Below are 18,101 nucleotides of genomic sequence, written 5' to 3'. Positions count from 1 at the left end.
AGTAGTAAAGATGAAGGGAAATGTTTCCTTGCTACAGAGGCCAGCTACTGAATCACGAGGAGGGAGGCAGGAGCACTGGGCCTTTATAGCAGACAGCCAGACACAGGTGCTTAAGTGCTAAACACCCTGCATTTACGACGGTGGCAGCACTGACCTTAAATGAAGTTATGAGTGGTAAGCCATTAAATTATAAAAAGAAAATGCCCAGACGAGGGCTTATCCAAGAGGGACAGAGTCGGGCTGCCTGCCCAAAGGGGCGTAATCCCAAAACACAACACACAAGCACTTACTGTACCTTTGTCAGATAGGTCAGAGGGGTAAAACAATTATTCTCGACAAGCACATAAAAACAACAACCATAAACACATACAGTAGCAGTAGTAGGAGCCTGCACACAGTAGTGAGCAATGTCATGGCAGTGAACGAATGACATTGTTATCTTTCACCATGACAATCTTTTTTTTGGGGGGGGGGGGTCCTCAACTCTGTAACCCTTTTATGTTCCAATTACAGTACATGGATTCTTGTCATAACATATTCCAAGTATGGCGTAAAAAATGGCCACTTTGTGACACCCCCTTTGTTCTTCCATCAGCAACATCGCTTCATCACAACAAGTTGTCGGCACACATTTAGGACGGAAGGAAAGATCAGCAGAGAGAATGGGATACACATCTGGAAGCTATTTCCCCCACCATGTCTAAAACTCTCTACTGTTTAACAGCTCTCCCCTCCCCATTCTCACCACCATAGCAGCGACATCCCTCTCTGGTTCTCCCTATCCCCGTGCTCCCGTCAAACAGAACAACAGCTCACTCTGGACATGGCAAAGCAGATAGGAACAGCTGTGTGGTGGTCTACTATTAGTCTGTTACTCGGGTGTTGGGTAATCAGTTTACTTGGGCAACAGAGAGCTTGTTTACAATGAAGGTATGTAGTATAGACATGGACTCTGGGACTGAGGCATCTACAAAAAGGCTGAGGATCTGATGAATCTCTAGTTCATGAATAGATTCTGAGGATCTGATGAATCTCTAGTTCATGAATAGATTCTGAGGATCTGATGAATCTCTAGTTCATGAATAGATTCTGAGGATCTGATGAATCTCTAGTTCATGAATAGATTCTGAGGATCTGATGAATCTCTAGTTCATGAATAGATTCTGAGGATCTGATGAATCTCTAGTTCATGAATAGATTCTGAGGATCTGATGAATCTCTAGTTCATGAATAGATTCTGAGGATCTGATGAATCTCTAGTTCATGAATAGATTCTGAGGATCTGATGAATCTCTAGTTCATGAATAGATTCTGAGGATCTGATGAATCTCTAGTTCATGAATAGATTCTGAGGATCTGATGAATCTCTAGTTCATGAATAGATTCTGAGGATCTGATGAATCTCTAGTTCATGAATAGATTCTGAGGATCTAAGGGCTCAGACAAACCAATAGAGTACTTAGCAACTCTGAACAGAATTTGCAAACCGAGTGCGCAACGATTTTACAAGTAGAATCGGGTGAAATGTCGGCAGTCAGACGTCTATAGTGGGTGGTCCCTAAAACACAGCACTCTGAACGATCGGCAGACAAACGCTAGATCCATATTCGGTGTGATGTGTGCGAGCCTTAAAACCTGTCCCTTGGAAAGGCTGAGTGCTTAGCTATGTCAATGACTCACCAACCATATGTTTGTGAGACATTGCTTGAATGGCTCGACAACCTTGACAAGGTCAATGAACAGCAGCACAAGCGCAGGAAATATTTCTTAACCATAAGAACATTTTCCAAACAGAATGAAAAGCATCAAAAGTGAAAATGTACAGCTTAGTAGAAAACAACGCCTTTCCACACAAGAACGACATGACAGAGATGTGGTAGGAAAAACGCTTGAGAACACTCCCATTCATGTGATACAGAGTGGACACTTCAGCAACACTCCCCTTAAAACAACACATGGAGAACAATGGACCCTGCTCTCCAGACACAACATCACTCAGCCTTGTTCTGGACCGGGGGATTTACAGCAAACAGATTTCCCCATGATCAAACCTGTCGTGGGCCGGGAAGGCTCGTAAATCTAGGCCCTGGCCTGCTCCACAGACCATTCACCCAACACTGATTTATACTGAAGAATTAGCTCCCATACCAATTTGAGGCTGACGCCAGATGCAGGGAGAATGGAACAGGAGACATTGGGATGCAGACCATGCCATTTAGATTAACACCTGACCTGCTTTACTTGTCTACTGCTGTAGATATAAACTGTTATAAGTCATCTTTAGGATGGTGGGCTCTGCTTGAACATCCTATGGATTGCCAGTGCTGTAAAATGTTGAAGCTCTATAATATACTGTAGTAAATGTCTTCGCTTATGGCAGTATTTCTTATTGAGTCCCAGCTATTCAATATTTCCAGTATCATAAAAAGCCAACATCAAAACAAACCATTGCTTGGCATCTAATATTAAAACAACGTATTCAATATTGAAAACGGTTGAAGAAACTTGATTCTTGTCGCATTAATTCCCTACGGAAGACGAGACAAGACGACTAGCACTCGGAAAAATAGGCCAGTTTATTCACACACACACTCGCACACACACACACACTCGCACTCGCACACACACACACACACACACACACACACACACACACACACACACACACACACACACACACACACACACACACACACACACACACACACACACACACACACACACACACACACACACACACACACACACACACACACACACACACACACACACACACACACACATATATACCTGAGAACCTTGGTCTCATACACAGCCTGTTGCTTACTCACAGACTATGTAATCCAGAAAGGCCTTTTTCTATTTCAGCAGTAATATATTTCTCAGCCTCCTCCACAGTGGTGATGGGAATATGACGTGTACTTGGACAAAATGAAAGAGAGGAAATGATGCAACCAACCACTGCTGCATTAATGATACTCTATTGTCTACATTTCAATACTTTTTTCAAACTGTTGATTACATTACAGTTGTTTCAGCTGAATGCATCTTGCTCAGTGTCACAGTGTAAGTATCCAATAGTGTGTAATAGAATTAGCAGAATCCCAAACAAATACACAGCTGTTCATTACCTACACAAGAGTACAGGTGCAAAATCAAATCAGTCGGATGCAATCATCATTCATTCATAATTATAACTTTACAGTAATTCTTGCCTGAAAGTATCATCTTACAAATCAATACAAATACGTTAAAAGCAGTGCTCAGTTCAGTTCTCGCCACTTAAAATATTTCATATTTTCATAATAGCCTATTCTCAGTTACCGTAGATCTAATGTTGGTTCCTCATTCCTACAGATGTCATTGTATCCCAGTGAAAGCCATTGGTAGGCAGCCGGAAACAGGAAGTACTGGGGCTCATGGGTGATTTCCACATGGCTCCAGAAAGCAGCTTGTGTTCTCTATTCTTTTGCCAAAACAAACAAGCCATTCTGAGAGGAAATATGGTGCAATTATACAGCCTCCTCCTTCATTCTCTAGCTCCCGGTTATGGCAGGTAGTCTAACACTTCACACTGACATACAACAAGTTCTCTCTCAAAGCAGCATTTCACTGGCATAATAAAAAACATAACATCCACAGGATGAAACGTGCAATATCCACTTTCTGCTAACCTTTTACTGCAGTGGGCTAAATCAGGGTCACACAGAGTCTTAAACAAATCTACTGTGAAACCAAAGTACACCTCACACACATGGTTATGGGCTTTAAAAAAGAAGACACCTGTGCCATGTCCGATATATAGAGTTGAAATGTATTATTATTTTGAGTTTGCATCCCAATTTTACACTTTATATTCATCACAGAAGACTGAAATACAACAAAACTGTTTAACATAGAAACACCAGATTCTCTGCCTTTGTTCAACATCATTTTCATCATCATGTCCAGCACAATACCAGTGTCTACATATGTGAAAATGGAGCATTTCTATATTTTGTAGAAGAAAAAATATATAATTATATAATTAAAAAGTTAGGTTTCTTGCTCCCCCATGGGCAAGGAACTTAAAAACAGTGATTTTAAAAAACTATGAGATTTGCAGTGTATTGTGGAGCAAGATAATAACCTCCCCTCTGGCTAGAAACTATTTGCAGGTTTGGAAATCACTGTTTTTCATACTTTTTAATCCTACCCTGTGATGTCACAGAGAAGCATTTTTTAGGAACTTTCTTCTTCTCTTTTAAACCACAGATCATAGAAATGCCCCATTTTCAAATTTGTAGACACTGGTATGGTGCTGGAGATAATGAATATGAGGTTGAAAAGTGGCAGATTTGCCCTTTAACTAGAACTGTGATGCAACCTATCTATTTGGTTTCTTTGAGGAAAATACAGTGAGCTTAACACCAAAGCAGCCAGTGGCTGGTGGGAATAAGCCCTTTTAGGTTGTGTGAAAATGTTACTTCCCTGCCCGGGCTTGGCCTCTGCAGTCTCCTGCTTTTTCTTTCGCAATAATACATTGTCATGCGCCCCTAAAACATGTTTCACTCACAAATTCAAACCTCCACCCACTAAAATTGTGTGTTTGCAAATAATGGAGTTACAGTTTTTTAATACACCCAATTAATTCATGACGATGATCTATCTGCATTTAAGACAAGTGTATTAAAGTGGCAAAAAAAGCAGCATCTTTAAAAAATTGAAATGGGAAAATGTGCAGAGAGATGATCATAAATGTCTCGCTTTATTATTGTTAAGCAGATAAACATATTAGGTACAGAATCCTCTTGACAGACACTGTCATCAGTATGGGCTAAATACTGCAAACTCTGTTTGTAGGCATAGCCTTGTGACCCTGTCATTTTAGCAACAAGCAAGCAGATGGAGGTAGGGAATATATTGAAACATGCATCAACAGGAGACCTCATAAATAACTGAAATAGAAAACAAAACACGAGACTACTCTCCAAGGAGAAGAGATTCTAACTAAATCCGTGCTTTTCAGTGTGTATGTGAGCACAGTTTAATTTCTCATCTGGGAATAGGATGGCAAGAATACAGAACTGGGGTGTAATTAATTTTCTGTATGAAGCATTATAATTACTGTGTCGAGTGAAAAGTAGCAAAGTCAGCCTCTACATCCTGCCCAACATCTCGTCTAACATTAGATGCTCACTGTCAACTGCAAGTAAATCCTGTAAAAATAAACACAACAGACCTCCCATTTAACATACACAACAAGGACGAGGGACTGTGGCATTTATAATAGAATGATTATTGATTCCAATAAAAACATGATCTTACGTTTGAACTATAAAGATTTCTTCTCATCCAATCTCAAGCTATTATGTCAAATGCAGAGCACAGACTAAATGAATTGATGCTCAAAGATAGAAGGATAGTTTTAACCCAAAGGAAAACTAGGGATGAGAGATATTGGAGTTGGCTGGGCAGGAAAGTAAGAGGATCATTTCTCAGAAGCACCATTTGGAATTCTGTTATTGTTCTAGGCAGTGGGTACAGAGGGTAGAGTGAGTTATGGGGTGTTTTTTATTTTAACGTAACATTGCTGGGGTAGACCATGATTCTATATGGTAGGGTGCAAAACTACATTCTTCTGTCCACAAAAACAATGGAGGGTGACTGAAATAGGTGACTGAAATAGCATCATACAGTAGGACCTCTGGCAGTCTCTATGGGGGTGTCACAGGGTTCAATTCTTGGACCGACTCTCTTCTCTGTATACATCAATGAGGTCGCTCTTGCTGCTGGTGAGTCTCTGATCCACCTCTACGCAGACGACAACCATTCTGTATACTTCCGGCCCTTCTTTGGACACTGTGTTAACAACCCTCCAGGCAAGCTTCAATGCGATACAACACTCCTTCCGTGGCCTCCAATTGCTCTTAAATACAAGTAAAACTAAATGCATGCTCTTCAACCGATCGCTACCTGCACCTACCCGCCTGTCCAACATCACTACTCTGGACGGCTCTGACTTAGAATACGTGGACAACTACAAATACTTAGGTGTCTGGTTAGACTGTAAACTCTCCTTCCAGACCCATATCAAACATCTCCAATCCAAAGTTAAATCTAGAATTGGCTTCCTATTTCGCAACAAAGCATCCTTCACTCATGCTGCCAAACATACCCTTGTAAAACTGACCATCCTACCAATCCTCGACTTTGGCGATGTCATTTACAAAATAGCCTCCAATACCCTACTCAACAAATTGGATGCAGTCTATCACAGTGCAATCCGTTTTGTCACCAAAGCCCCATATACTACCCACCAGTGCGACCTGTACGCTCTCGTTGGCTGGCCCTCGCTTCATACTCGTCGCCAAACCCACTGGCTCCATGTCATCTACAAGACCCTGCTAGGTAAAGTCCCCCCTTATCTCAGCTCGCTGGTCACCATAGCATCTCCCACCTGTAGCACACGCTCCAGCAGGTATATCTTTCTAGTCACCCCCAAAACCAATTCTTTCTTTGGCCGCCTCTCCTTCCAGTTCTCTGCTGCCAATGACTGGAACGAACTACAAAAATCTCTGAAACTGGAAACACTTATCTCCCTCACTAGCTTTAAGCACCAACTGTCAGAGCATCTTACAGATTACTGCACCTGTACATAGCCCACCTATAATTTAGCCCAAACAACTACCTCTTTCCCAACTGTATTTAATTAATTAATTAATTTTGCTCCTTTGCACCCCATTATTTTTATTTCTACTTTGCACATTCTTCCATTGCAAAACTACCAATCCAGTGTTTTACTTGCTATATTGTATTTACTTTGCCACCATGGCCTTTTTTGCCTTTACCTCCCTTCTCACCTCATTTGCTCACATTGTATATAGACTTGTTTATACTGTATTATTGACTGTATGTTTGTTTTACTCCATGTGTAACTCTGTGTCGAACTGCTTTGCTTTATCTTGGCCAGGTCGCAATTGTAAATGAGAACTTGTTCTCAGCTTGCCTACCTGGTTAAATAAAGGTGAAATAAAATAAAATAAATCCCTCTCCCAGTCATCGGCACATTTAGTGGAGGTATCATTATGTCATTAAGTCCAAAATTAATTCAAAATCAGTGGTCACCAACCGGTCGATGGATCAGTTCTGTACAAAAGCCAACTATGAAGGCTAATAAAGGCTTGCACTCCTTTTTTTGATGTTGCGCTGTTAGTGGTAGGTACACTTGATTCAGAAGCCCTACACACCAGGTAGGCAAAATGTTAGCATTTTGAACCATTTCATTTGCAGCTCATCGTGTCTATTTTAATATCGAGGAGTATTTCACTTTCTCTGGTTATAGGAGCAACATGAATTTGTGCTTGAGGCAGATGTGGTGCAACTCGAGTGTCGCCATCAGGTGGTAGATGGTGTCCCATCTCTCTGGTCAGTCTCACCAGAAGGAAAGGAAGGAGAGAGCATGGACCGTGAGAGGTGGACCCTCTGCTGCTCTCTCCCTCAATCCGCTGAGACTAATGCTGTGTTTAAAACAACTGGGAACTCGGAACTCCGACATCTCAGACATCAGTGCGTTGAAGTCATGGCGTCAGTGAACAACAAGTCAGAAAGTCAGAGCTCTAGAAAGATGCCCGAGTTTTCAAGATGGATGGCCATTAAAAACGAGATCTAACTGGGGAAAATCGTTTTCCAACTTGAAAACTCAGGCATGTTTCTAGAGCTCCGACCTGAAGTTCACTGATGTCATGACTTGACCTCGTTTTTTCCGAGGTCCCATTTGTCTTGAAAGCACCATGACCATCAGATGCAGGTATCGTCAGTTCAGTAAAATAAAAAAGCAAATTATTATCAAATCAGCTGTACCTTGTAAGTGCTACACCAACTGATCTATTTTGTTATCAAAGCTCAAGTTTTGGAATATAATATAGACTGAGAAGAACAGTATTGGCAGGCCATGCATATAGCCAACATTCTGATGTATTCCCTCATTCCTACAGAACTGTTTTTATTAGGTTAATGTTACATTTTTTAAGTATTGTTTTAAAATAAATCTGAGCAGTAGATCTCGGTTTGCCTTTTGACATCAAAAGTTATCTTGACTCAGAAAAGGTTGGTGACCACTATTCTAGATGGTATTTCAATAAGTATTTTTACAGTTAGACAGTTATGAAAGCACAAAATCCATTTTTTAAATTAATCCTAGACGTCACTGGTTAGTGTTTATAATAGAGGTTGAATGATTATGATTTTTCAACGCCGATACCGATTAATCGGACGATTCTTTTTATTTATTTGTAATAATGACAATTTACATTTACATTTACATTTAAGTCATTTAGCAGACGCTCTTATCCAGAGCGACTTACAATTACAACAATATTGAATGAACACTTATTTTAACTTAATATAATACATCAATAGAATCAATTTAGCCTCAAATAAATAATGAAAAATGTTCAATTTGGTTTAAATAATGCAAAAACAAAGTGTTGGAGAAGAAATTAAAAGTGCAATATGTGCTATGTAAGAAAGCTAACGTTTCAGTTCCTTGCTCAGAACATGAGAACATATGAAAGCTGGTGGTTCCTTTTAACATGAGTCTTCAATATTCCCAGGTAAGAAGGTTTAGGTTGTAGTTATTATAGGAATTATAGGATTATTTCTCTCTATACCATTTGTATTTCATATACCTTTGACTATTGGATGTTCTTATATGCACTTTAGTATTGCTAGTGTAACAGTATAGCTTCCGTCCCTCTCCTCGCTCCTCCCTTGTCTCGAACCAGCAACACAACAACAGCCATCATCGAAGCAGCGTTACCCATGCAGAGCAAGGGGAACAACTACTAGAAGGCTCAGTGTGAGTGACGTTTGAAACGCTATTAGCGCGTGCTAACTAGCTAGCCATTTCACTTCGGTTACACCAGCCTCATCTCGGGAGTTGATAGGCTTGAAGTCATAAACAGCGCAATGCTTGAGCACAACGAAGAGTGGCTGGCAAAACGCACTAAAGTGCTGTTTGAATTAATGTTTACGTGCCTGCTTCTGCCTACCACCGCTCAGTCAGATACTTAGATACTTGTATGCTCAGTCAGATTATATGCAACGCAGGACACGCTAGATAATATCTAATAATATCATCAACCATGTGTAGTTAACTAGTGATTATGATTAATAGTTTTTTATAAGATAAGTTTAATGCCAGCTAGCAACATACCTTGGCTTACTGCATTCGCGTAACAGGCAGTCTCCTTGTGGAGTGCAACGAGAGAGAGGCAGGACGTCATTGCGTTGGACTAGTTAACTGTAATGTTGCAAGAGTGGTTCCCCCGAGCTGACAAGGTGAAAATCTGTCGTTCTGCCCCTGAACAAGGCAGTTAACTCACCGTTCCTAGGCCGTCATTGAAAATAAGAATGTGTTCTTAACTGACTTGCCTAGTTAAATAAAGGTAGAAAAATATTAATATTAAAAATAATTACAAAAATCGGCAAATCGGCACCCAAAAATACCAATTTCCGATTGTTATGAAAACTTGAAATTGGCCCTAATTAATCGGCCATTCCAATTAATCGGTCGACCTCTAATCACCATGCACTCTTCTACCACTCCGTTTCCCTGGCAGTCTGAGGTTCACATACTGATTACAAACCACAGATCCACATGAGGGATGTGATCAAAAATTGCCATACATACGTGTATATCAATCAAAAGGGCTATAATGCATAACACATTGAACTACAATGAATTCAATAGACTAATAATAATGATCCATCTATAGAGTTCATGTCATTAGTCAAGACCCACTAAGGTTTTTATTTTTCCGAAATGAAGTGCAACTGGGGCAGAGATTTCCTCAAATAAATGTATACTTTTTGAGGTGGCGTTGAATATAAACTACCCAGCATTTAAACCCAGTGGCTCTCACTGCTCATGATGTTCATCTATTTTAAATGACAGAGCAGCGATGATAGCTTGTGTAAACACAAAATAAATCCCTGCAGAAGAAGAAGGAGGCTGGGCATATACTACCGCCAACTCAAGTCAGAAAGGCCATATCAACACAAAGTCCCAAACTAGAGAGACATCATTGATTTTCATAAAGCTTTTATAGACTCAACTGAGAAAAGACCTCCATGGCTTCCATTAGCAAAGTCATGGAATAGTCAGTCCTGTTTTTGACAGAACAAGCATTCTACATCAAGCAAATAAAGGTGAAATAAAAATAAAAACAACAAACTGTGAACCATCATATTCATGCATAAAATACCTAATAATGAAGGGAAAGCATTGTAATTTTGAATCTTGTAAAGTTAGTGTGGGTGAGGTGGAAGAGGGATTCTTGTCCATCAATGACAAACCACCTGGTATTGACAAATTAGATGGAAAGCTACTGAGCATGTAGTGGACTATATTGCCTCTCCTATATGTCATATCTTGAATCTGAGACTGGAGAAAAAAAATTGTCCTCGGACCTGGAAGGGAGCCAAAGTAATTCCACTACCAAGAATGGTAAAGCGCCCTTTACTGGTTCTAACAACCGACCATTCAGCTTATTGACTCTTAGCAAAAACATTGTGTTTGACCAGATACAATGCTATTTCTCTGTAAACAAATTGACAACAGACGATCAGCATGCTTATAGAGAAAGGCAATCAACATGTACTGCACTGACAGAAATTAATGATCATTGGTTGAAAGAAATCGATAACAAAAAGATGATTGATGATTGTGGGAGCTGTATTGTTAGATTTCAGTGCAGCCTTTAATGTGATAAGCTGTTATTTAAAAAACATGTGGCTTATGTGTTACCTCTGCCATATAGTGTATTCAAGAGCTATCTATCTAACAGAACAGAGAAGGTTTTCTTTAATGGACACTTCTCTAATGTTAAACATGTAAAGTGTGGTGTACTGCAGGGAAGCTCTCTTGGTCCTCGATTCAACATTATACATGTCAGCAACCACAGCTGGTGAAATCACTGCAACCATAAACAAAGAGTTGCAGTCAGATTTAGAATGGGTGGCCAGTAATAAACTAGTCCTGATCATCTCTAAATCTAAAATAATTATACTTGGTACAAATCATTTCCTAAGTTCTAGACCTCAGCTGAATCTTATAATGAATAACCTGGCTGTTGAGCAAGTAGAGGAGACTAAATTACTTGGTGTTCCCTTGGATTGTAAACTGTCATGGTCAAATCATATTGATTTAATTCATGTAAAATGGGGAGAGGTCTGTCCTTGATAAAGAGATGCTCTGCTTTTTTGACACCACACTCCACAAAGCAAGTCCTACAGGCTCTAGTTTTATATTATCTTGATTATTGCCCAGGCATATGGTCAGGTGCTGCAAAGAAGGACCTAGAAAAACACCAGCTGGCCAAGAAAAGAGTGGAACGTCTTACTCCACTGTAATCAGAGGTCTAATATCAATACTATGTATGCCAGTCTCCCTTGGGGATAGACTGACTGCATCGCTTCTTGTTTTTATAAGAAACATTCATGTGTTGAGAATTCCAAATTGTTTGCATAGTCAACTTGCACACAACACTGACACACACACTTATCCCACCAGACATGCCACCAGGGGTCTTTTCACAGTTTGCAAATCCAGAACCAGTTCAAGGAAACGTACAGTATTATTATAGAGCCATGATTGCATTGAACTTCCTTCCATCTCCTATTGTTCAAGTGAACAGCAACCTGGCTTTAAAAAAACAGATAAAGCAACACCTCGCAGCACAACGCCTCACTAGATATTTTGTGTGTTTATGTACTGACAGATGCTACAGAATGTAAATCTAATATATGAAAATGTTCCTGATAAATGGTCAGGATAAATGTAGTCCTAGAATAATAGGCCTCTCTGCGTTTTTTCTCTCTCTGTGTTTAACATGTATGCAGTTCTGTCCTTAAGCTGTTCTTGTCTATTAATGTTCTGTATTATGTCATATTTCATGTTTTGTGTGGACCCCAGGAAGAGTAGCTGCTGCTATCACAACAGCTAATGGAGATCCTAATAAAATACCCCTAAAAAATACCAATGTGCTACAAATATTTAATCACATTCAAAAATAAATCAGACAAAACGGTTGGTGTTTGGTGAAATCCCATCTCTGCCTCCAACACCAGAGCTTCCCCAGGCCTTCACCTTTTAAGCATTTATGTAAAGAATTCTAACACAGCTACCGGGGGAATAATTGATCGGCCCAACTGAACAGAAAGAATCTGAATTTCTCTCTTTACCTTTTTGAGGTGTCCGCTGCGGGTTCCCACAAACACCACTGAGTGGTCTCCATAGGTGTAGGCTGCTACTGCTCCCATGCCATCTACACGGTCGTCATACAGAGGGGTCCCCTCTATCACCCGTAGACCCCCCAAAGGCTGGTTCAACACCAGCCCACAGAAATCATCTCCAATCTGCTTTGGCTGCAAAACAAAACAAAACAAGAAGGGGACAATGTTCAGAATGTATCAAGGTATTGGATCAAATGTAGCCTATTTACTAATTTGGGATCTGGAATAAACAAAACGGTAATAGATTTTGGGAGCTTTCACTACACACCTCTAGGGGTACACAAAGGAAAATGACTATGCAATTAATTATAAAGATAAGAAATTTAATAAGAAATACCCCTCTGAACACAGGTGACATTTGTGGCATGTTACATAGAGATATTTATTTTTGTTCCGAAAGCTACACACTGGGCACAGACTTGTTCAACATCTAGTTTTGATTTACATTTGGTTGTCAACTAACGATAATTCAACGTGAAATCAACCAACAAATGTAACGTATGGTGAAAAATATATGAAATTCCCTTATGTTAATCACTTTTTTCAAATCCAATCAGTTTTCCACATTGGTTCAACATCATCACATTGAATATTTTAGTTGAAATAATATGGAAACAATATTGATTCAACCATTTTTTGCACAGTGGGTAGGCTGGCCATGTCAGTCTGAAACATGCCGGTGTGGGAGGAGCAAACGGTTGTTGATGAGCCTTTATGAAGGATAAATATATCAAACAAGGCCTGTGCCAGACTCTGGCACGCACACTCTCAATAAGAGGTCAAGGGCTATCGCTGTGCATGAGAAGGGGCTGATAATGCAGATGAAGCAGGCCATAATTTATCAAAAAGACCCGATTTGCATCAGCTATGGGGAGCCCTGTTCCTCCTAATAAAAACATCCCCCGCAATCCTAAAGGGATCCAGGTCAGCTACTGATGCTTGTTGTTCTCCTCTCCATCTGCCTTGCTCTGCCCTAAAAACTAACGAGGTGAGTTTGGATGGGGGTGGAGTGCCCTCAGACATTATAAATGTACAGTACAGTTATGGGAGCAGCTCATCAACTGTTCCTGATTTCAAACCTTGAGACAGGTACCCGAATAAGATGCATTATTTTAAATATCCTGTTGCATTTAAATGGGTCACAACTTAACTGTATGTTTTATGAGATCCCTCAGGAAGCTGCGAGACAAATAAATGATACTGTAATACAGTGTTATGACTGGAGTCAGCTTCATTTGACATAACCTTCTAAAGAGAACATTTTCAGAATTATTTATCCCAGATAAAGTTACTGTAACATACATTTTTCAATTTTTCAAACATTGTATAGATCAGCAGGGATTTTTCTGCCTTCCAGCTGGAAATCTTTGCCAGTGGGTGTGCGTAGGCTACCTGCCCCTCTCCTCCCCTCTGAAGCATAGGTTACTGTAGCCTACTGATGATGTCACAACCATAATTCAGAAATTAGGGAGCTATTTAATTAGAGAAGAAGGGATTTACTTTTTCAATGCTAGTTAAGGATACTATAGTTATCACGTTTTACATTGGATTTATTAACTACAATCAGGTAAGTTAGCCTATTGGCAGATAGCCTAGTGGTTAGAGCGTTGGAATAGTCATCGAAAGATTGCAAGATTGAATCCCAGGAAAAAAAGAAAGAAATGATCTCACTCCAATACATTTTTATAGAAAGTTAGCAAAAATAGATAAGATCTTGCTACCATGGAAAGGAAAATACCTGTCTATTTGTGGAAAAATCACCCTGATTAAATATTTAGTCATATCACAGTTGACCTATTTGCTTATGGTTTTGCCTACACCTAGTGACCTGCTTTTTAAATTATATGAACATAAAATATGACATTTTATTTGGAATGGCAAGCCAGATAAAATTAAAAGGGCCTATTTATATAACAAATATGAATTTGTGATTAAATATTAAAGCATTAGACCTCTCACTAAAGGCATCAGTCATACAAAAGTTATACTTAAATCCAAACTAGTTCTCTAGTAAATTGGTACGAATGTCTCATCCTATGTTCAAGAAGGGCCTTATTCCCTTTATTCAGATTACACCGGCCCACTTTCGATTGTTTGAAAAGGAAATCATCTCCAAAATATCTTTATTTTTTAAACAATCCTTGGAAAGTTGGTTGCAATTTCAGTTTAATCCACCTGAAAAAAACAGAACAAATAATACAACAAATATTGTGGTTAAATTCAAATATACTAATTGATTTTTTTTTAAACTGTATTTTCGAAGAATGTTTTTTTAAAGGTATAATTTTTGTGAATGATATCATAAATAGGATTGGTGGAGTTATGTCACACATGCAGCTAACACAGACATATGGAAATGTCTGCTCTACCCAAAATTACAACTAATTAATTGCAGCACTACCACAAAAATGGAAGAGGCAAGTAGAAGGGGAAAAAGTAAGGAACTTGTATGACGGCCCAGTATTAAAGAACATAAATGGTTAAAGAAAAGTGTGATAAATAAAAACATGTACCAATTTGATTTAAGGACCAAAAAACTGACAGCTGTGCCATTTAAATTGCAAAATAGTTGGGAAGAGATTTTCGATGTACCCATTCCATGGCACATGGTTTATGAATTGATATGCAAAACAATGCCGGATTCAAAACTTCTAATGTTTCAATTTAAATTACTATACAAAATTCTTGCAACTAATAGAATGTTATATATATCTGCAAAATGTATATATGTTCAGAATTTTGTGAAATAGCACAGATTTTGGTGGTAGGGTTTGCGGGGAATAATAATAAAGGTATATTATTTTAAAAAGTATGTATGTCTATATAGGTATGTGCATGTATATATGTGTATATGTATGCATGCGTGTATGGATATATATATTTACCAAAAAAAGCTGACAAGTTAAAAATCTGTCATCCTGCCCCTGAACAAGGCAGTTACACCCACTGTTCCTAGGCCGTCAATGAAAATAAGAATTTGTTCTTAACTGACATGCCCAGTTAAATAAAGGTTTAAAAAAATTGTTGTATTATAGTGATGCTCTACACACACAATCTTGTTAGCTAGCTAGCTAGTTAGCTAACATATGTTCTGGTCCAAAGTAGAAATTATTTTTCAACGCCGATACCGATACCGACTATTGGAGGACAAAAAAAGCCGATACCGATTAATCATCCGATTTTTAACATTTATTTGTAATAATAACAATTACAACAATTACAAGAAAAACTTATTTTAACTTAATATAATACATCAATAAAATCAATTTAGCCTCAAATAAATAATTAGACATGTTCAATTTGGTTTAAATAATGCAAAAACAAAGTGTTGGAGAAGAAAGTAAAAGTGCAACATGTGCCATGTAAGAAAGCTAACGTTTAAGTTCCTTGCTCAGAACATGAGATCATATGAAAGCTGGATGTTCCTTTTAACACGAGTCTTCAATATTCCCAGATAAGACAATTTAGGTTGTAGTTATTATAGGAATTATAGGACTATTTCTCTCTATACCATTTGTATTTCATATACCTTTGACTATTGGATGTTCTTATAGGCACTTTAGTATTGCCAGTGTAACAGTATAGCTTCCGTACCTCTCCTCGCTCCTACCTGGGCTCGAACCAGGAACACAACGGCAACAGCCACCCTCGAAGCAGCATTACCCATGCAGAGCAAGGGGAACAACTACTCCAAGTCTCAGAGCGAGTGACGTTTGAAACGCTATTAGCGCGCACCCTGCTAACTAGCTAGCCATTTTACATCACATCGTTACACCAGCCTAATCTCGGGAGTTGATAGGCTTGAAGTCATAAACAGCAGAGCTGCTGGCAAAACGCACGAAAGTGCTGTTTGAATGAATGCTCATCTAGCCTGCTGGAGCCTACCATCGCTCAGTCAGACTGCACTATCAAATCAGACTTAATTATAACATAATAACACACAGAAATGCGAGCCTTAGGTCATTAATATGGTCAAATCCAGAAACTATCATCTCGACGGTCGGCAGTTCAGAGTCTTCAGCGAAGGTCGGCAGTCCAGAGCCTCCAGTGATGGTATGCAGTCCAGAGCCCCCAACAGGGGTTCCCAGTTTGACGCCTCCGGCGACGATCTACGGTCCGGTTCCTCTGGCGACGATCCACAGTCTGGAGCCTCTGGCGACGATCCATGGTCCGGTGCCTCCGGTGACGATCAACGGTCCAGTTCCTCTGGCGATGATCCACGGTCTGGAGTCCCCGGCGACGATCTACGGTCCGGTTCCTCCAGCGATGATCCACGGTCTGACGCCTCCGGCGACGATCCACGGTCCGGTTCCTCCGGCGACAATCTAGGGTCCGCCATGGAGGATGACGTAACTGCGAGCGGACTGGGTACTTCGCCCCGCACCAGAGTCTCCCCCGACGGTAGATGCCCACCCGGACCCTCCCCTATTGAGTCAGGTTTTGCGGTCGGAGTCCGCACCTTTGGGGGGGGGGGTGCTGTCACGCCTTGACCATAGAGAGCTGTTTATTCTCTATGTTGGTTGTGACAGTGACAGTGACTAGGGTGGTTTAGCCATTTCCCCATTGTGCTTTGTGGAATATTGTCTAGGTATAGTTGCCTGCGAGCACTACTTTGAGCTTCACGTTTAGTTTTTTTCGCTTTATTGTTTTTGTTCTTTGAGTTTCTCTTCAAAATAAAAGGATGGAAACATATCATGCGGCATCTTGGTCCACTCCTTATAACGATCGTGACAGTTCTTCCCCCAAAACATAACAAAACAACATAATCTGTTTCAGTATCTATAGTTAGCAAGCTAACTATATAGCTAGGTGTCATCATCTAATTCGTCGTCCTAACATAGTCTACACTGCTATCTGCCCAGCAGCTAGCCAGCTAGCAAACGTCCACCGTCTACCGAATAGCAGCACTGTAGAAACTATTACACTCAACTGAACGACTTGATTAGTGTAGTGTTAGCTAGCTACATAGTTGTCTTTGCTGTCTTCGTATCCAAGATAATTGTGTAGTTTAGAGCGTGTAGTCTTAGAGTGATTATCTTAATTTACCGAGGTTAGCTAGCCAGCTATTTGTCGTCCTTAACGTAGGAGACACTGCTAGCTAGCCAACAGCTAGCCAACGTCTACTGAATAGAACTTCCGCACTCAACAACCCGGTCGCATTCCGCTTCGCTCCACAGGTAGTATCACATTTTTAATTTCATTTCATTACAGCACAACGGTTTGATTTGTTTGATCGTAGCTAGCTACATAGCTAGCTACATAGCCGTCTGTGTATCAAAGATAATTGTGTAGTCTAGAGCGATTTTCTAGGTTAGCTAGCCAGCTATTGTCGTTCTTTTAACGCAACGTAACGTAATCAACACTGCTAGCTAGCCAGCTAGCCCCGAATAGCAGCACTGTAGAAACTACTACACTCAACGGAACGACTTGATTAGTGTAGTGTCAACAACGCAGCCACTGTCAGCTAGCCTACAAAGTCAACAACGCAGCCACTGCCAGCTAGCCTACTTCAGCAGTACTGTATCATTTTTAATAATTTTAGTCAATAAGATTCTTGCTACGTAAGCTTAACTTTCTGAACATTCGAGACGTGTAGTCCACTTGTCATTCCAATCTCCTTGCATTAGCGTAGCCTCTTCTGTAGCCTGTCAACTATGTGTCTGTCTATCCCTGTTCTCTCCTCTCTGCACAGACCATACAAACGCTCCACACCGCGTGGCCGCTGCCACCCTAATCTGGTGGTCCCAGCGCGCACGACCCACGTGGAGTTCCAGGTCTCCGGTAGCCTCTGGAACTGCCGATCTGCAGCCAACAAGGCAGAGTTC

The 18,101-nt window shown here is 40.2% G+C and overlaps 1 protein-coding gene across 2 annotated transcripts in view; it reads right to left on the bottom strand.

Annotated features, from left to right (window-relative positions):
- Positions 1 to 18,101, bottom strand: part of LOC124031957 (plexin A3) — a 148,808-nt gene that overhangs the window by 117,087 nt on the left and 13,620 nt on the right. For both annotated transcript variants that reach the window (XM_046343817.1, XM_046343818.1), the window contains exon 3: positions 12,226 to 12,408. In XM_046343817.1, the coding sequence (XP_046199773.1) occupies positions 12,226 to 12,408 (183 nt within the window). The remainder of the gene's footprint in view (positions 1 to 12,225; positions 12,409 to 18,101) is intronic.

This window comes from Oncorhynchus gorbuscha, linkage group LG03 (assembly GCF_021184085.1).
Source record: "Oncorhynchus gorbuscha isolate QuinsamMale2020 ecotype Even-year linkage group LG03, OgorEven_v1.0, whole genome shotgun sequence".
NCBI lineage: Eukaryota > Metazoa > Chordata > Actinopteri > Salmoniformes > Salmonidae > Oncorhynchus > Oncorhynchus gorbuscha.
The sequence above is the reverse complement of the archived record's forward strand: the minus strand, read 5'-3'. Positions and strand labels throughout refer to the sequence as shown.